Raw genomic sequence first — 20,756 nt, 5'->3', positions numbered from 1 at the left:
TAGACATACACACACACACAGGAAGTAGACATACACACACACACACAGGAAGTAGACCCACACACAGGAAGTAGACACACACACAGGAAGTAGACACACGCACGCACAGGAAATACTCATGACATTTTGCCTCACGCTAATTAACCGTTAATTAACATTAAAAAAAAAACATTTTGCATCTCAAGGCCATTAGGACCTGATGGAGGGACAATAGAGCCCTGAGTACCAGGTCATTGGGACATGATGGTCGTTAGAGCCCTGAGTACCAGGCCATTAGGACCAGTCAGACAGGCAACACACACTCAGTCAGACAGGCAACACACACACAGTCAGACAGGCAACACACACACAGTCAGACAGGCAACACACACACTTTGTCACTCACTCATTTATTCATTAATCTCTCTCTCCCAAACTCATCCTGTCCCAGGTTCCCTGCTATACCTCTATGCTCACAAAGAAACTGTACTTCAGATCCAAGAAGCTCTGAGACAAGATGGCAACTTTACTTCAGATCCAAGAAGCTCTGAGACAAGATGGCAACTTTACTTCAGATACAAGAAGCTCTGAGACAAGATAGCAACTTTACTTCAGATCCAAGAAGCTCTGAGACAAGATAGCAACTTTACTTCAGATCCAAGAAGCTCTGAGACAAGATAACAACTTTACTTCAGATCCAAGAAGCTCTGAAACAAGATAGAAGACAAGATACTCATATGAACCTCTAACACAGATTTATGTCTCAATTCAATCCTTAGCGCTGGAGCCCTTACAATACTGTACCAGATTCAAGATACTCAACTGAGGCAAGACATTCTACATTATCTACTCCCGGGTCAAAACAAGACATTCTACATTATCTACTCCCGGGTCAAAACAAGACATTCTACATTATCTACTCCCGGGTCAAAACAAGACATTCTACATGATCTACTCCCGGGTCAAAACAAGATATTCTACATTATCTACTCCCGGGTCAAAACAAGACATTCTACTCTACAGAATCAAGACACTGAACAAAGATATTCTGAGACACTAAAAAACTAAATATATTTTTACAAGATCAAGATACTGCACTAAGACAAGATACTCCACTACCAATTCGCAATTATAGAGGTCCTATTAAATCACTAGGGGGGGGGGGGGGTATGCTGTGTTATAAACCCTCAAAGTTCCAGAATGGACTGACAATGGCAGCCATATTGGTCAGGGAGAAATCCAAACCAGTCCAATAGGTCGTAATCAGTAAACCTTCACAATAAGGTGCAATGTGTTTGATTTGGCAGCTAGGGGGCAAGGAGAACCCTCAGCTCCGCTAAAACTATTGACAACTACGTGCCGTTTTCAAGGGATTGTTAAATAAATGTAAATGAACTCTTTTTAGTTTTAATATCATCACGTCTTGAAGAGCCTCGTGGGATCTACACATTTCCTATTATTCCACATTGAGCTCTATCGTCAGACGTATACAACAATTAACTGTATGCTTTTCATGATCAGTAAACATCCATTGGTCCGTGTATTTTGAAAAACGTGAGGGTAGTCAGATCCATTTGGCGTGTAGCTAGCTAGCTAAGCTTAGCAACCGACGTGTCATTTAGCTTCCTCAGAGATTAGGCTTTTGGAAAGAGCTTGTCATCGGCAAGTCCTCGTCCTGGTAAAGTTGTCAGTCGGACTTCTGTCACTACCGCTATAGATGACAAGAAAATCAAACAAATATAGCCATCTAGTTTATCCACCGAAAGCTTGTTAACTAGCCATATTGACATGATCTGTTATTAGCTAGCTTAACTAGCCATATTGACATGATCTGTTATTAGCTTCTTAGCTAGCCATATTGACATGATCTGTTATTAGCTAGCTAGCCATATTGACATGATCTGTTATTAGCTAGCTTAGCTAGCAAGCCATATTGACTGATCTGTTGTTAGCTTGTTAACTAGCCATATTGACATGATCTGTTATTAGCTAGCTTAGCTAGCCATATTGACATGATCTGTTATTAGCTAGCTTAGCTAGCCATATTGACATGATCTGTTATTAGCTTCTTAGCTAGCCATATTGACATGATCTGTTATTAGCTAGCTTAGCTAGCAAGCCATATTGACTGATCTGTTGTTAGCTTGTTAACTAGCCATATTGACATGATCTGTTATTAGCTAGCTAGCCATATTGACTGATCTGTTGTTAGCTTGTTAACTAGCCATATTGACTGATCTGTTATTAGCTTGTTAACTAGCCATATTGACTGATCTGTTATTAGCTAGCTAGCCATATTGACTGATCTGTTATTAGCTAGCTAGCCATATTGACATGATCTGTTATTAGCTAGCTTAGCTAGCAAGCCATATTGACTGATCTGTTGTTAGCTTGTTAACTAGCCATATTGACATGATCTGTTATTAGCTAGCTAGCCATATTGACATGATCTGTTATTAGCTAGCTAGCCATATTGACTGATCTGTTGTTAGCTTGTTAACTAGCCATATTGACTGATCTGTTATTAGCTTGTTAACTAGCCATATTGACTGATCTGTTATTAGCTAGCTAGACAAATTGACTGATCTGTTATTAGTTAACTAGCCATATTGACTGATCTGTTATTAGCTTTTTAACTAGCCATATTGACTGATCTGTTATTAGCTAGCTACACAATTTGACTGTGGCCCATCAATCAATGTAGTCTATCATGTCTTGTCAGCAGAAATCGTAATTAAATACTCTTAAAAACAAATGTTGAAAATGGGATAATGTTGTCTATCTTCGCTAGTTGGGCCTATATTGGTTGGAGAAGAAAGTACATTACTTCTACTTACCACTATGTTTAGCCAACTGTACCAAGTTCATACCTGTAGCTTTCATAGTAAACATGATCAGCTAACGATAATGTTATATGGCCCTTCTGCTGTTTGACAGGCAGAGCCCACAAAGGATGGGAAATCAACCTAAACCACTATTGGCCACCACTCATTGTCACTTCACTTTTATATCACTAAAATATCCAATTAATGGTGGCGAATATCGAGAGATATCGCAAGACTACCCTACGTATCTAAAATGACATGATCAATTGATGTTTACTGTTATGAGAAACAGGCAGTTACTTCCTGTATAACTTTGATGATAGAACTAAACAGTTACTTCCTGTATAACTCTGATGATAGAGATAAACAGTTACTTCCTGTATAACTCTGATGATAGAACTAAACAGTTACTTCCCGTATAACTCTGATGATAGAGATAAACAGTTACTTCCTGTATAACTCTGATGATAGAGATAAACAGTTACTTCCTGTATAACTCTGATGATAGAGCTAATCAGTTACTTCCTGTATAACTCTGATGATAGAGATAAACAGTTACTTCCTGTATAACTCTGATGATAGAGATAAATGTGCGCAATTGTTTTGCATGGAATAATTTGACATTTGTAGGTCTAACTATGCTCTTCAAGAGCTGTTGATATCACAACCAAATTGGCTAACATTTACGTAAAAATCCCTTGAAAACGACTCGCACAAAATGGTTTTAGTGGAGCTGTGTGTCTCTCCTTGCCTCCCAGCTGGGAAATTGAACACTCTGCAACTTATTGTGACGTTTCAATGATAACGACCTATTGAAAACCAGTCTAATTGGAATGATAACGACCTATTGGAAACCAGTCTAATTGGAATGATAACGACCTATTGGAAACCAGTCTAATTGGAATGATAACGACCTATTGTACTAAGGCAGGTGATATATCAGAAATTGTGTAATAGAATTGACAAATCTAAAATAATGTCATAATTATAAATACAGTTGATATGAGTTTGAAAACAGACCATAAATGTTTTGGTTTTCTTGGAAAGCTGTGAGTGCTATTATATGACACAATATCAGTGCATTTGGGACTTGTCTAAGTGCTTTCGTGTGATAGGCTTTGATTAGACTGAGGTCAATCGATTGGCTCCATTGTTTGAATAGAATGTTGACCTATTGGGGTGTCAGGTAGCCTAGTGGTTAGAGTGTAGAGGTGGTATGATAGCCTAGTGGTTAGAGTGTAGAGGAGGCAGGTAGTCTAGTGGTTAGAGTGTAGAGGTGGTATGATAGCCTAGTGGTTAGAGTGTAGAGGAGGCAGGTAGTCTAGTGGTTAGAGTGTAGAGGGGGTAGGGTAGCCTAGTGGTTAGAGTGTAGAGGCGGCAGGTAGTCTAGTGGTTAGAGTGTAGGGGTGGTATGGTAGCCTAGTGGTTAGAGTGTAGAGGTGGTAAAGTAGCCTAGTGGTTAGAGTGTAGAGGTGGTATGATAGCCTAGTGGTTAGAGTGTAGAGGAGGCAGGTAGTCTAGTGGTTAGAGTGTAGAGGTGGTATGGTAGCCTAGTGGTTAGAGTGTAGAGGCGGCAGGTAGTCTAGTGGTTAGAGTGTAGGGGTGGTATGGTAGCCTAGTGGTTAGAGTGTAGAGGTGGTAAAGTAGCCTAGTGGTTAGAGTGTAGAGGTGGTATGGTAGCCTAGTGGTTAGAGTGTAGGGGCGGTATGGTAGCCTAGTGGTTAGAGTGTAGAGGTGGTAGGGTAGCCTAGTGGTTAGAGTGTAGAGGTGGTATGGTAGCCTAGTGGTTAGAGTGTAGAGGTGGTATGGTAGCCTAGTGGTTAGAGTGTAGAGGTGGTATGGTAGCCTAGTGGTTAGAGTGTAGAGGTGGTATGGTAGCCTAGTGGTTAGAGTGTAGAGGTGGTATGGTAGCCTAGTGGTTAGAGTGTAGAGGTGGTATGGTAGCCTAGTTGTTAGAGTGTAGGGGCGGTAGGGTAGCCTAGTGGTTAGAGTGTAGAGGCGGCAGGGTAGCCTAGTGGTTAGAGTGTAGAGGTGGTATGGTAGCCTAGTGGTTAGAGTGTAGAGGCGGCAGGGTAGCCTAGTGGTTAGAGTGTAGAGGTGGTATGGTAGCCTAGTGGTTAGAGTGTAGAGGTGGTATGGTAGCCTAGTGGTTAGAGTGTAGAGGCGGCAGGGTAGCCTAGTGGTTAGAGTGTAGAGGTGGTATGGTAGCCTAGTGGTTAGAGTGTAGAGGTGGTATGGTAGCCTAGTGGTTAGAGTGTAGAGGCGGCAGGGTAGCCTAGTGGTTAGAGTGTAGAGGTGGTATGGTAGCCTAGTGGTTAGAGTGTAGAGGCGGCAGGGTAGCCTGGTGGTTAGAGTGTTGGACTAGTAACCGAAAGGTTGCAAGATCGAATCCCTGAGTTGACAAGGTAAAAATCTGTCGTTGTGCCCCTGAAGAAGGCAGTTAACTCACTGTTCCTAGGCCGTCATTGTAAATAAGAATTTGTTCTTAACTGACTTGTTATAATTTCGCGAAAACTGTCTGGTTAACATAGGGCAGATGTTAACACCAAAATGGCTGACATTTATCCCATTCTAGTATTCTAAGTTCACAATACTGCACTAGAATCAAGAAGCACTGAGGCAAGATACTCTACTGAACCAAGATATTCTACTGAATCAAGATACTCCACTGAGACAAACTACTCTACTGCAGGGGTGTCAAACCTATTCCATGAAAGGCTGGTCTGCTGTTTTTTTTTTTTTTTTTCCTTTCAATTTGTGTCCAGTTAAGACCTAGACAACCAGGTGAGGTGAGTTCCTAACTAATCAATTAAGACCTAGACAACCAGGTGAGGGGAGTTCCTAACTAATCAATTAAGACCTAGACAACCAGGTGAGGGGAGTTCCTAACTAATCAATTAAGACCTAGACAACCAGGTGAGAGGAGTTCCTAACTAATCACTTAAGACCTAGACAACCAGGTGAGGGGAGTTCCTAACTAATCACTTAAGACCTAGACAACCAGGTGAGGGGAGTTCCTTACTGAGACCTAGACCACCAGGTGAGGGAAGTAGCTAACTGAGACCTTGACAACCAGGTGAGAGGAGTTCCTAACTAATCAATTAAAACCTAGACAACCAGGTGAGAGGAGTTCCTAACTAATCAATTAAAACCTAGACAACCAGGTGAGGGGAGTTCCTAACTAATCAATTAAAACCTAGACAACCAGGTGAGAGGAGTTCCTAACTAATCAATTAACCTAGACAACCAGGTGAGAGGAGTTCCTAACTAATCAATTAAAACCTAGACAACCAGGTGAGAGGAGTTCCTAACTAATCAATTAAAACCTAGACAACCAGGTGAGGGGAGTTCCTAACTAATCAATTAAAACCTAGACAACCAGGTGAGAGGAGTTCCTAACTAATCAATTAAAACCTAGACAACCAGGTGAGGGGAGTTCCTAACTAATCAATTAAAACCTAGACAACCAGGTGAGAGGAGTTCCTAACTAATCAATTAAAACCTAGACAACCAGGTGAGAGGAGTTCCTAACTAATCAATTAAAACCTAGACAACCAGGTGAGAGGAGTTCCTAACTAATCAATTAAAACCTAGACAACCAGGTGAGAGGAGTTCCTAACTAATCAATTAAAACCTAGACAACCAGGTGAGGGGAGTTCCTAACTAATCAATTAAAACCTAGACAACCAGGTGAGAGGAGTTCCTAACTAATCAATTAAAACCTAGACAACCAGGTGAGAGGAGTTCCTAACTAATCAATTAAAACCTAGACAACCAGGTGAGAGGAGTTCCTAACTAATCAATTAAAACCTAGACAACCAGGTGAGGGGAGTTCCTAACTAATCAATTAAAACCTAGACAACCAGGTGAGAGGAGTTCCTAACTAATCAATTAAAACCTAGACAACCAGGTGAGAGGAGTTCCTAACTAATCAATTAAAACCTAGACAACCAGGTGAGAGGAGTTCCTAACTAATCAATTAAAACCTAGACAACCAGGTGAGAGGAGTTCCTAACTAATCAATTAAAACCTAGACAACCAGGTGAGGAGTTCCTAACTAATCAATTAAAACCTAGACAACCAGGTGAGAGGAGTTCCTAACTAATCAATTAAAACCTAGACAACCAGGTGAGAGGAGTTCCTAACTAATCAATTAAAACCTAGACAACCAGGTGAGGGGAGTTCCTAACTAATCAATTAAAACCTAGACAACCAGGTGAGAGGAGTTCCTAACTAATCAATTAAAACCTAGACAACCAGGTGAGAGGAGTTCCTAACTAATCAATTAAAACCTAGACAACCAGGTGAGGGGAGTTCCTAACTAAACAGTGACCTTAATTATTCTATCAAGTACAAGGGAGGAGCAAAAACTCCGCAGACACTCGACCCTCCGTGGAATGAGTTTGACACGTGCTCTCCTGAACCAAGATACTCTCCTGAACCAAGATACTCTCCTGAACCAAGAAACTACTGAATCAAGATACTCTACTGGACCAAGAAACTACTGAATCAAGATACTCTACTGAACCAAGAAACTACTGAACCAAGATGCTCTCTTGAATCAAGATACTCTCCTGAACCTAGATACTCTCCTGAACCTAGATACTCTCCTGAATCAAGATGCTCTCCTGAACCAAGATACTCTCCTGAACCAAGATACTCTCCTGAACCAAGATACTCTACTGAACCAAGATACTCTACTGAACCAGATACTCTCCTGAACCAAGATACTCTCCTGAACCAAGATACTCTACTGAACCAAGATACTCTACTGAACCAAGATACTCTCCTGAATCAAGATACTCTACTGAACCTAGATACTCTACTGAATCAAGATACTCTACTGAACCTAGATACTCTACTGAATCAAGATGCTCTCCTGAATCAAGATACTCTACTGAACCAAGATACTCTACTGAATCAAGATACTCTACTGAACCTAGATACTCTCCTGAACCTAGATACTCTCCTGAACCTAGATACTCTCCTGAACCTAGATACTCTCCTGAACCTAGATACTCTCCTGAATCAAGATACTCTACTGAACCAAGAAACTACTGAATCAAGATACTCTACTGAACCAAGATACTCTACTGAACCAAGAAACTACTGAATCAAGATACTCTACTGAACCAAGAAACTACTGAATCAAGATACTCTACTGGACCAAGAAACTACTGAATCAAGATACTCTACTGAACCAAGAAACTACTGAACCAAGATGCTCTCTTGAATCAAGATACTCTCCTGAACCTAGATACTCTCCTGAACCTAGATACTTCCCGTGAATCAAGATGCTCTCCTGAATCAAGATACTCTACTGAACCAAGAAACTACTGAATCAAGAAACTACTGAATCAAGAAACTACTGAATCAAGATACTCTACTGAACCAAGATACTCTCCTGAACCTAGATACTCTACTGAATCAAGATGCTCTCCTGAATCAAGATGCTCTCCTCAATCAAGATACTCTACTGAACCAAGATACTCTACTGAACCAAGATACTCTACTGAACCAAGATACTCTACTGAACCTAGATACTCTACTGAATCAAGATACTCTACTGAACCTAGATACTCTCCTGAACCTAGATACTCTCCTGAACCTAGATACTCTCCTGAATCAAGATACTCTACTGAACCAAGAAACTACTGAATCAAGATACTCTACTGAACCAAGATACTCTACTGAACCAAGAAACTACTGAATCAAGATACTCTACTGAACCAAGAAACTACTGAATCAAGATACTCTACTGGACCAAGAAACTACTGAATCAAGATACTCTACTGAACCAAGAAACTACTGAACCAAGATGCTCTCTTGAATCAAGATACTCTCCTGAACCTAGATACTCTCCTGAACCTAGATACTCTCCTGAATCAAGATGCTCTCCTGAATCAAGATACTCTACTGAACCAAGAAACTACTGAATCAAGAAACTACTGAATCAAGAAACTACTGAATCAAGATACTCTACTGAACCAAGATACTCTACTGAACCTAGATACTCTACTGAATCAAGATACTCTACTGAACCTAGATACTCTCCTGAACCTAGATACTCTCCTGAACCTAGATACTCTCCTGAATCAAGATACTCTACTGAACCAAGAAACTACTGAATCAAGATACTCTACTGAACCAAGATACTCTACTGAACCAAGAAACTACTGAATCAAGATACTCTACTGAACCAAGAAACTACTGAATCAAGATACTCTACTGGACCAAGAAACTACTGAATCAAGATACTCTACTGAACCAAGAAACTACTGAACCAAGATGCTCTCTTGAATCAAGATACTCTCCTGAACCTAGATACTCTCCTGAACCTAGATACTCTCCTGAATCAAGATGCTCTCCTGAATCAAGATACTCTACTGAACCAAGAAACTACTGAATCAAGAAACTACTGAATCAAGAAACTACTGAATCAAGATACTCTACTGAACCAAGATACTCTCCTGAACCTAGATACTCTACTGAATCAAGATGCTCTCCTGAATCAAGATGCTCTCCTCAATCAAGATACTCTACTGAACCAAGATACTCTACTGAACCAAGATACTCTACTGAACCAAGATACTCTCCTGAACCAAGATACTCTACTGAACCAAGATACTCTACTGAACCAAGATACTCTCCTGAACCAAGATACTCTACTGAACCAAGATACTCTACTGAACCAAGATACTCTACTGAACCAAGATACTCTACTGAACCAAGATACTCTACTGAACCAAGATACTCTACTGAACCAAGATACTCTACTGAACCAAGATACTCTCCTGAATCAAGATACTCTACTGAACCAAGATACTCTACTGAATCAAGATACTCTACTGAACCAAGGAACTACTGAACCAAGATACTCTCCTGAACCTAGATACTCTACTGAATCAAGATGCTCTCCTGAATCAAGATACTCTCCTGAACCTAGATGCTCTCCTCAATCAAGATGCTCTACTGAACCAAGATACTCTCCTGAATCAAGATACTCTACTGAACCAAGATACTCTCCTGAATCAAGACACTCTCCTGAATCAAGACACTCTACTGAACCAAGAAACTACTGAACCAAGAAACTCTACTGAACCAAGATACTCTACTGAACCAACAGACTCTACTGAACCAACAGACTCTACTGAATCAAGATACTCTACTGAACCAACAGACTCTACTGAATCAAGATACTCTACTGAATCAAGAGACTCTACTGAACCAAGAGACTCTACTGAATCAAGATACTCTACTACAGATTGACAATACTATACCAGATTCCTTATACACTGAACCCAATGTACAGTAACTCTACCACCACCACTACAGCAGTGCTTTCAGAAAGTATCCACTTAAACATGGTTGTTAATTCATTTCTACATAAATGAAAAGCTGAAATGTCTTGAGTCAAATGTATTCAAGCTCTTTGTTATGCTAAGGAGCCTAACTATGTTCAGGAGTAAAAATGTGCTTAACAAGTCACACAATAAGTTGCATGGACTCACTCTGTGTGCAACAATAGTGTTTAATATTTGAATGACGATTTTCATCTCTGTACCCCCACACATACAGATTATTGTAAGGTCCCTCAGTCGAGCAGGGAATTTAAAACACAGATTCAACCACAAAGACCAGGGAGGTTTTCCAAAGCCTCACAAAGAAGGGCCCCTATTGGTAGATGGGTAAAAAAATAAAAGCAGACATTAAATATCCCTTTGAGCATGATGAAGTTATTAATTACACTTTGGATGGTGTATCAATAAACCCAGTCACTACAAAGATACAGACGTCCTTCCTAACTCAGTTGCCAGAGAGGAAGAAAACCTGTCTGGGATTTCACCATGAGGCCAATGGTGACTTTAAAACAGTTACAGAGTTTAATGGCTGTGACAGGAGAAAACTGAGGATGGATCAACAACATTGTAGTTACTCCACAAAACTAACCTAATTGACAGAATGAAAAGAAGGAAGTCTGTACAGAATAAAAAATATTCCCAAACATTCATCCTGTTTGCAAAAAGGCTGTAAATACGGCAATAGATGTGATAAAGAAATTAACTTTTTGTCCTGAATACAAAGTGTCATGATTGGAGCAAATCCAACACATCACTGAGTAAAACTCTCCATATGCACAAGCATGGCGGTGGCTGCATCAGGTTGTGGGTATGCTTGCCATCAGCAAGGACTAGGGAGTTTTTCAGGATAAAAATAAATGGAATAGAGCTAAGGACAGGAAAAACCTGGTTCAGTCTTCTTTCCACCAGACACTGGGAGATTAATTCACCTTTCAGCAGGACAGTAACCTAAAACACAAGGCCAAATCTTCACTGCAGTTTTGACTTAAATCATCTTGAAAATATATGTCAAGACTTGAAAATGGCTGTCTAGCAATGATCAACAACCAACAATCCAGGTGTGCAAAGCTCTTAGAGACTGACCCAGAAAGACTCACAGCTGTAATCACTGTCGAAGGTGATCCTAACATGTATTGACTCAGCTGGGTTGAATACGTAAATTAGATACTTCTGTATTTCATTCAAGGGGTATAAAAACATGTTTTAATTTTGTCATTATTAGATGGGTGAGAAAAGAAGGATATTATAATTATATTGAATCCATTTTGAATTGAGGCTCTAACACAACAAAATGTAGAATAGGTCAAGGGGTTTGAATGCTTTCTGAAGAAGCTGACTGAACCAAGAGACAAAGATACTACACAGAACCCAGATACTCTACTTCAGAACAAAGATGCTGCACAGAACCCAGATCCGATATACTCAACAGACAGAGACCCCGAGACCAGACGTTAAAACAAATATTTGAAACACTTTGAGTGTTTGTTTTAGCCTGCCTGAAGTGCCAAATGGGCGGGGTTTAAGGTTTTGGGACTATTCGATTGGTCCACTAATCCAGACAAGCTCAATCAAGCACAGATAAAAATGATGAATTTATTTCATATAGTAAATCTCTGAAATGATATTCTTTGAACCCAGGCGTATGACATATTTCTCTGAGTCCACGTGAGATGTAATGTAGAGCTGGTGTTACGCAGAACAAATTAAGGTGCTACAATATTGCTCCTTTTGTATTGTGTGTATAATGTGTGTAGTGTTTAGTGTGTGTAGTGTGTGTGGTGTTTAGTTGCTGGGCTGAATGGGGTCCACTGGTAGCTGTAGTTGAATAGGGTTCCTCAGGCGTTTCAGATCACTCTCCACCTACACACACACACACACACACACACACACACACACACACACACACACACACACACACACACACACACACACACACACACACACACACACACACACACACACACACACACACACACACACACACAATTTAGTACTTGGTACAGGGTGAGCTGTAAGAATGTCTGTTTCCTCACTATATCCTGGTAGTGTGTCTGTGTCCTCACTATATCCTGGTAGTGTGTCTGTTTCCTCACTATATCCTGGTAGTGTGTCTGTTTCCTCACTATATCCTGGTAGTGTGTCTGTTTCCTCACTATAGCCTGGTAATGTGTCTGTTTCCTCACTATAGCCTGGTAGTGTGTCTGTTTCCTCACTATATCCTGGTAGTGTGTCTGTTTCCTCACTATAGCCTGGTAGTGTGTCTGTGTCCTCACTATAGCCTGGTAGTGTGTCTGTGTCCTCACTATAGCCTGGTAGTGTGTCTGTTTCCTCACTATAGCCTGGTAGTGTCTCTGTTTCCTCACTATATCCTGGTAGTGTGTCTGTTTCCTCACTATATCCTGGTAGTGTGTCTGTTTCCTCACTATATCCTGGTAGTGTGTCTGTTTCCTCACTATATCCTGGTAGTGTGTCTGTTTCCTCACTATATCCTGGTAGTGTGTCTGTTTCCTCACTATATCCTGGTAGTGTGTCTGTTTCCTCACTATATCCTGGTAGTGTGTCCGTTTCCTCACTATATCCTGGTAGTGTGTCTGTTTCCTCACTATATCCTGGTAGTGTGTCTGTTTCCTCACTATATCCTGGTAGTGTGTCCTCACTATATCCTGGTAGTGTGTCTGTTTCCTCACTATATCCTGGTAGTGTGTCTGTTTCCTCACTATATCCTGGTAGTGTGTCTGTTTCCTCACTATATCCTGGTAGTGTGTCTGTCTGTGTCCTCACTATAGCCTGGTAGTCTGTCTGTGTCCTCACTATAGCCTGGTAGTGAGTCTGTCTGTGTCCTCACTATAGCCTGGTAGTGTGTCTATCTGTGTCCTCACTATAGCCTGGTAGTCTGTCTGTGTCCTCACTATAGCCTGGTAGTGTGTCTGTGTCCTCACTATAGCCTGGTAGTCTGTCTGTGTCCTCACTATAGCCTGGTCGTGTGTCTGTGTCCTCACTATAGCCTGGTCGTGTGTCTGTTTCCTCACTATAGCCTGGTAGTGTGTCTGTCTGTGTCCTCACTATAGCCTGGTAGTGTGTCTGTCTGTGTCCTCACTATAGCCTGGTAGTGTGTCTGTCTGTGTCCTCACTATAGCCTGGTAGTGTGTCTGTGTCCTCACTATAGCCTGGTAGTGTGTCCTCACTATAGCCTGGTAGTGTGTCTGTCTGTGTCCTCACTATAGCCTGGTAGTGTGTCTGTGTCCTCACTATAGCCTGGTAGTGTGTCTGTCTGTGTCCTCACTATAGCCTGGTAGTGTGTCTGTCTGTGTCCTCACTATAGCCTGGTAGTGTGTCTGTTTCCTCACTATAGCCTGGTAGTGTGTCTGTGTCCTCACTATAGCCTGGTAGTGTGTCTGTCTGTGTCCTCACTATATCCTGGTAGTGTGCCCTCACTATATCCTGGTAGTGTCCTCACTATATCCTGGTAGTGTGTCCTCACTCTATCCTGGTAGTTTGTCCTCACTATAGCCTGGTAGTGTGTCCTCACTATAGCCTGGTAGTTTGTCCTCACTATATCCTGGTAGTGTGTCCTCACTATATCCTGGTAGTGTGTCCTCACTATAGCCTGGTAGTGTGTCCTCACTATAGCCTGGTAGCGTGTCCTCACTATAGCCTGGTAGTGTGTCTGTGTCCTCACTATATCCTGGTAGTGTGTCCTCACTATAGCCTGGTAGTGTGTCCTCACTATAGCCTGGTAGTGTGTCCTCACTATAGCCTGGTAGCGTGTCCTCACTATAGCCTGGTAGTGTGTCTGTGTCCTCACTATAGCCTGGTAGTGTGTCTGTGTCCTCACTATAGCCTGGTAGTGTGTCTGTGTCCTCACTATATCCTGGTAGTTTGTCCTCAATATAGCCTGGTAGTGTGTCTGTGTCCTCACTATAGCCTGGTAGTGTGTCTGTGTCCTCACTATATCCTGGTAGTTTGTCCTCACTATATCCTGGTAGTGTGTCTGTGTCCTCACTATAGCCTGGTAGTGTGTCCTCACTATAGCCTGGTAGTGTGTCTGTGTCCTCACCATAGCCTGGTAGTTTGTCCTCACTATATCCTGGTAGTTTGTCCTCACTATATCCTGGTAGTTTGTCCTCACTATGTCCTGGTAGTTTGTCCTCACCATAGCCAGTTGGTCTCGTAGTGTGTTGTATCTGTGTGTGTCCTCACTATATCCTGGTAGTTTGTCCTCACCGTAGCCAGTTGGTCTCGTAGTGTGTTGTATCTGTGTGTGTCCTCACTATATCCTGGTAGTGTGTCCTCACTATAGCCTGGTAGTTTGTCCTCACCATAGCCAGTTGGTCTCGTAGTGTGTTGTATCTGTGTGTGTCCTCACTATAGCCTGGTAGTTTGTCCTCACCGTAGCCAGTTGGTCTCGTAGTGCGTTGTATCTGTGTGTGTCAAAGTGTTCCATTGCTGCTCTCTTGTGGAAGAAGTGGAGAAACTGACGGTCCTTAGCATCCGGATAGAGCAACTCCTACACACACACACACACACACACACACACACACACACACACACACACACACACCAGAACAGACACATAGGAAAACAGACACGAACACACACTCTTAAGACTCAACTTTTACAAGAGGAGAAGCTTGACACACGCAACAGATCACACTCTGTCTGGTCTGGTCTGTCTCTGTGTCTGGTCTGTCGGTCTCTGTGACTGTCTGGTCTGTCTGTCTGGTCTGGTCTGTCTGTCGGTCTGGTCTGTCTGTCTCTGTGTCTGTCGGTCTGGTCTGTCTGTCGGTCTCTGTGTATGTCTGTCTCTGTGTCTGGTCTGTCTGTCTGTCGGTCTCTGTGTCTGTCTGGTCTGTCTGTCTGGTCTGGTCTGTCTCTGTGTCTGTCTGGTCTGTCTGTCTGTCTGGTCTGGTCTGGTCTGGTCTGGTCTGGTCTGTCTGTCGGTCTCTGTGTCTGTCGGTCTCTGTGTCTGTCGGTCTCTGTGTCTGTCGGTCTCTGTGTCTGTCGGTCTCTGTGTCTGTCGGTCTCTGTCTCTGTGTCCGTCTGTCTGTCTGTCTGTCTGTCTGTCTTGCCTGTTTAGTGAGTATGTAGTAGCCCAGGAAGCCCATGCTGGTAGCGTAGGTGATGAAGTAGGTGACTGGTTCCATCACGTCCCAGGCAAACACAAACCTGGATGGGACAGACGTGACGGCACAGATTAATGTTTGTGTGTGTCTGTAATCCCTGTGTGTGTCTGTAATCCCTGTGTTTGTGTGTGTCTGTAATCCCCATGTGTGTGTGTCTGTAATCCCCCTGTGTGTGTGTGTGTGTGTGTGTGTGTGTGTGTGTGTGTGTGTGTTTGTCTGTAATCCCTGTGTTTGTCTGTAATCCCTGTGTGTGTCTGTAATCCCTGTGTGTGTCTGTAATCCCTGTGTGTGTCTGTAATCCCTGTGTTTGTCTGTAATCCCTGTGTGTGTCTGTAATCCCTGTGTTTGTCTGTAATCCCTGTGTGTGTCTGTAATCCCTGTGTTTGTCTGTAATCCCTGTGTGTGTCTGTAATCCCTGTGTGTGTCTGTAATCCCTGTGTGTGTCTGTAATCCCTGTGTTTGTCTGTAATCCCTGTGTGTGTCTGTAATCCCTGTGTTTGTCTGTAATCCCTGTGTGTGTCTGTAATCCCTGTGTGTGTCTGTAATCCCTGTGTGTGTCTGTAATCCCTGTGTTTGTCTGTAATCCCTGTGGTTGTCTGTAATCCCTGTGGTTGTCTGTAATCCCTGTGTGTGTCTGTAATCCCCCTGTGTGTGTGTCGGTAATCCCCCTGTGTGTGTGTCTGTAATCCCCCTGTGTGTGTGTCTGTAACCCCCCTGTGTGTGTGTCTGTAATCCCCCGGTGTGTGTGTCTGTAATCCCCCTGTGTGTGTGTCTGTAATCCCCCTGTGTGTGTGTCTGTAATCCCCCCTGTGTGTGTGTCTGTAATCCCTGTGTGTATGTGTGTCTGTAATCCCTGTGTGTATGTGTGTCTGTAATCCCTGTGTGTGTCTGTAATCCCTGTGTGTGTAATCCTGTGTGTGGTCTGTAATCCTGTGTGTGTGTGTGTGTTCTGTAATCCCTGTGTGTGTGTGTGTCTGTAATCCCTGTGTGTGTGTGTGTGTGTCTGTAATCCCTGTGTGTGTGTGTGTCTGTAATCCCTGTGTGTGTGTGTGTGTGTGTGTGTGTGTGTCTGTAATCCCTGTGTGTGTGTGTGTGTCTGTAATCCCTGTGTGTGTGTGTCTGTAATCCCTGTGTGTGTGTGTGTCTGTAATCCCTGTGTGTGTGTGTGTCTGTAATCCCTGTGTGTGTGTGTGTCTGTAATCCCTGTGTGTGTGTGTGTCTGTAATCCCTGTGTGTGTGTGTGTGTGTAATCCCCGTGTGTGTGTGTGTGTGTGTGTCTGTAATCCCTGTGTGTGTGTGTGTGTGTGTGTCTGTAATCCCTGTGTGTGTGTGTGTCTGTAATCCCTGTGTGTGTGTGTGTGTCTGTAATCCCTGTGTGTGTGTGTGTGTCTGTAATCCCTGTGTGTGTGTGTGTGTGTCTGTAATCCCTGTGTGGTGTGTGTGTGTCTGTAATCCCTGTGTGTGTGTGTGTGTGTGTAATCCCTGTGTGTGTGTGTGTAATCCCTGTGTGTGTGTGTGTCTGTAATCCCTGTGTGTGTGTGTGTCTGTAATCCCTGTGTGTGTGTGTGTGTCTGTAATCCCTGTGTGTGTGTGTGTGTGTCTGTAATCCCTGTGTGTGTGTCTCACCAAGTCAGGTATCCCAGAAAGCTTCCCTGTAGAGAGAGAAAGGCAAGCACCGCCCACTCTACACGCATCGACTGAGACTCCGCCCTCCCAGCCACTTGGGCCCGCACCTACACACACACACACACAGAAAGACACACACACACACACACACACACACACACAGAAAGACACACACACACACAGAAAGACACACACACACACAGAAAGACACACACACAGAAAGACACACAAACACAGAAAGACACACACACACACAAACACAGAAAGACACACACACACACGCAGAAAGACACACACACACACACACACAGAAAGACACACACACACACGCAGAAAGACACACACACACACACACACACACACAGAAAGACACACACACACACACACAGAAAGACACACACACAGAAAGACACACACACACACAGAAAGACACACACACACACAGAAAGACACACACAAACACAGAAAGACACACACACACGCAGAAAGACACACACACACACGCAGAAAGACACACACACACGCAGAAAGACACACACACGCAGAAAGACACACACACACAGAAAGACACACACACACACAGAAAGACACACACAGAAAGACACAACACCACACACACACACACACACACACACACACCACACACACACACACACACACACACACACACACACACAGAAAGACACACACAGAAAGACACACCCACACACACAGAAAGACACACACACACACACACACAGAAAGACACACCCACACACAAACACAGAAAGACACACACACACACAGAAAGACACACCCACACACAAACACAGGAAGACACACACACACACAAACACAGAAAGACACACACACACGCAGAAAGACACACCACACACACACAGAAAGACACACACACACAGAAAGACACACACAGAAAGACACACACACACACAGAAAGACACACACACACACACACACACACACACACACACACAGAAAGACAAACACACACAGAAAGACACACACACGTACATTACCTAATGTGTTATTAAGCCCATAGACAACAATGGTGTCTGTTTCTACGTGAGTTTCTATGTCTGTCTGTCCGTCTGTCTACAGTACCTCCTCCAGAGGTCCCAGCTCCTGCTTCAGTGTATCCAGTCTGCGGAGAAGCTGAATCTGTCTCAGTTGCTGGTGTTCTGGCAGGTTGAGAGCTGACTGGAGCATGTGGACGACGGTCTTCATGTCATCTATACTGGTGGAATGTTCTGGAGACTCTGATAGGGGGAGGAGAGAGGAGAGAGGAGGAGAGATGAGCAGAGAGAGGAGCGGAAAGGGGAGGAGAGAGAAGGAGAGGAGAGCGGAGGAGAGATGAGCAGAGAGAGGAGCGGAGGGGGGAGGAGAGAGGAGGAGAGGGAGGGGGGAGAGATGAGCAGAGAGAGGAGCGGAGGGGGAGGAGAGAGGAGGAGAGATGAGCAGAGAGAGGAGCGGAGGGGGGAGGAGAGAGGAGGAGAGGGAGGGGGAGAGATGAGCAGAGAGAGGAGCGGAGGGGGGAGGAGAGAGGAGGAGAGATGAGAGATGAGCAGAGAGAGGAGCGGAGGGGGGGAGGAGAGAGGAGGAGAGATGAGCAGAGAGAGGAGCGGAGGGGGGAGGAGAGAGGAGGAGAGGGAGGGGGGAGAGATGAGCAGAGAGAGGAGCGGAGGGGGGAGGAGAGGAGAGGGAGGGGGGAGAAGATGAGCAGAGGGAGGAGAGGAGCAGAGGGAGGAGTGAGGAGGAGAGGAGAGATAAGCAGAGGGAGGAGAGGAGGAGAGGGGAGCAGAGAAGCAGAGGAGGAGAGAGGAGCAGAGGGAGGAGTGAGGAGGAGAGGAGAGATAAGCAGAGGGAGGAGAGGAGGAGAGGGGAGCAGAGAAGCAGAGGAGGAGAGAGGAGCAGAGGGAGGAGTGAGGAGGAGAGGAGAGATAAGCAGAGGGAGGAGAGGAGGAGAGGAGGAGAGGGAGCGTTACTTCCATTAAAAGGGTTCTGTGACATTCCACAGTAACGTTGTGACCCTTTGAACAGTGTGATGAGCTCCTGCTGTAAGTAACGTTGTTTGAACGTTGGTCTTTGAACAGTGTGATGAGCTCCTGCTGCACAATTAGGCCTTCAGTCGTCACATCTCTATTTCCTCCAATCACAGGAGACCAAACCGAGTTTCCACCTGATACACAGATCAATACAAAAACACTGAAAGGGTTCACCTAGGGGTCATGATAGGGGCTTGATGAATTATAATAATTGATTATGCTAATGTTGTATTAATAGAAGGGGAGGGGTTATAAGACCCCTCCCTCTTTACATTTATAGGGTCCTACAGATGAACAATATATATATATATATATATTGTAGAGGTTTAGTATTTGTTCCACAGTTGATATCTGGTCTTTCTGCCTCTTATAAAGATCTGAGAAATGTGTGACTGTGAAGACAGAACTCTGAGACAGAACTCTGAGACAGAACTCTGAGACAGAACTCTGAGACAGAACTCTCCAGGGGAGTGTCAGAGATAAGACACGAGTCAGACATTCCACTGTAAATGAACTTGGACATTTACTGCTGAGCTTTTAGACAGCGATATAAACACGAGTTTTAGGGTTGAGCAGGAATGGTTTTGGTCTCAGGAATAAAAGATAATGACGTAGGCAGTGACATCACGAGGGTTTAGGGTTTAATAAAATAACATGGGACCTTTGATGCAGAACTCTGAAACATGCGTTATGTTCCTGATTGTCAAATTCTGTCTGCAATTACAATTAATAAAAGGTTTTTGAATTATTTAATTAAAGATATTGTCATAATGCTAATTTCATCAATGAGCCAATGATTAACAAGGAACAAGGAGGAACGAACCCCAAACACCAGAAAACAGAATCAGTTCTGGCAAAAATCAGTGTTATGTTTTACTATTGCTGTTAGCAACAAACGGCAATCTGTCCACTGTTTACCTCTGTCCCTGTTTACCCCAAACTACAGCAGTCTGTCCACTGTTTACCTCTGTCCCTGTTTACCCCAAACTACAGCAGTCTGTCCCTGTTAACCCCAAACTACAGCAGTCTGTCCACTGTTACCTCTGTCCCTGTTTACCCCAAACTACAGCAGTCTGTCCCTGTTAACCCCAAACTACAGCAGTCTGTCCACTGTTTACCTCTGTCCCTGTTTACCCCAAACTACAGCAGTCTGTCCCTGTTTACCTCTGTCCCTGTTTACCCCAAACTACAGCAGTCTGTCCCTGTTTACCTCTGTCCCTGTTTACCCCAAACTACAGCAGTCTGTCCACTGTTTACCTCTGTCCCTGTTTACCCCAAACTACAGCAGTCTGTCCCTGTTTACCCCAAACTACAGCAGTCTGTCCACTGTTTACCTCGGTCCCTGTTTACCCCAAACTACAGCAGTCTGTCCCTGTTAACCTCGGTCCCTGTTTACCCCAAACTACAGCAGTCTGTCCCTGTTTACCCCAAACTACAGCAGTCTGTCCCTGTTTACCCCAAACTACAGCAGTCTGTCCACTGTTTACCTCGGTCCCTGTTTACCCCAAACTACAGCAGTCTGTCCACTGTTTACCTCGGTCCCTGTTTACCCCAACTACAGCAGTCTGTCCACTGTTTACCTCGGTCCCTGTTTACCCCAAACTACAGCAGTCTGTCCACTGTTTACCTCGGTCCCTGTTTACCCCAAACTACAGCAGTCTGTCCACTGTTTACCTCGGCCCCTGTTTACCCCAAACTACAGCAGTATGTCCCTGTTAACCCCAAACTACAGCAGTCTGTCCACTGTTTACCTCTGTCCCTGTTTACCCCAAACTACAGCAGTCTGTCCCTGTTAACCCC

At 43.7% G+C, this 20,756-nt stretch overlaps 2 protein-coding genes across 3 annotated transcripts in view; one reads left to right on the top strand and one right to left on the bottom strand.

Moving 5' to 3' along the window:
- Window positions 1-1,178, top strand: part of LOC116353905 (caspase-6-like) — a 20,773-nt gene extending 19,595 nt beyond the window's left edge. The window contains exon 6 of the mRNA XM_031791587.1: window positions 431-1,178. Coding sequence (XP_031647447.1) covers window positions 431-490 — 60 coding nt within the window. The 3' untranslated portion in view covers window positions 491-1,178. The remainder of the gene's footprint in view (window positions 1-430) is intronic.
- Window positions 1,179-10,315: 9,137 nt separating this feature from the next.
- Window positions 10,316-20,756, bottom strand: part of LOC116353904 (calcium uniporter regulatory subunit MCUb, mitochondrial) — a 41,069-nt gene continuing 30,628 nt past the window's right edge. For both annotated transcript variants that reach the window (XM_031791585.1, XM_031791586.1), the window contains exons 5-9: window positions 18,016-18,170; window positions 16,915-17,021; window positions 15,235-15,331; window positions 14,556-14,672; window positions 10,316-12,025 (exon numbers count right to left, since the gene is read on the bottom strand). In XM_031791585.1, coding sequence (XP_031647445.1) covers window positions 11,948-12,025; window positions 14,556-14,672; window positions 15,235-15,331; window positions 16,915-17,021; window positions 18,016-18,170 — 554 coding nt within the window. In that variant the 3' untranslated portion in view covers window positions 10,316-11,947. The remainder of the gene's footprint in view (window positions 12,026-14,555; window positions 14,673-15,234; window positions 15,332-16,914; window positions 17,022-18,015; window positions 18,171-20,756) is intronic.

Source organism: Oncorhynchus kisutch, linkage group LG16 (assembly GCF_002021735.2).
Source record: "Oncorhynchus kisutch isolate 150728-3 linkage group LG16, Okis_V2, whole genome shotgun sequence".
Taxonomy (NCBI): Eukaryota; Metazoa; Chordata; class Actinopteri; order Salmoniformes; family Salmonidae; genus Oncorhynchus; species Oncorhynchus kisutch.
Note: the sequence above shows the minus strand (reverse complement) of the source record. Positions and strands in the feature narration are given on the sequence as shown.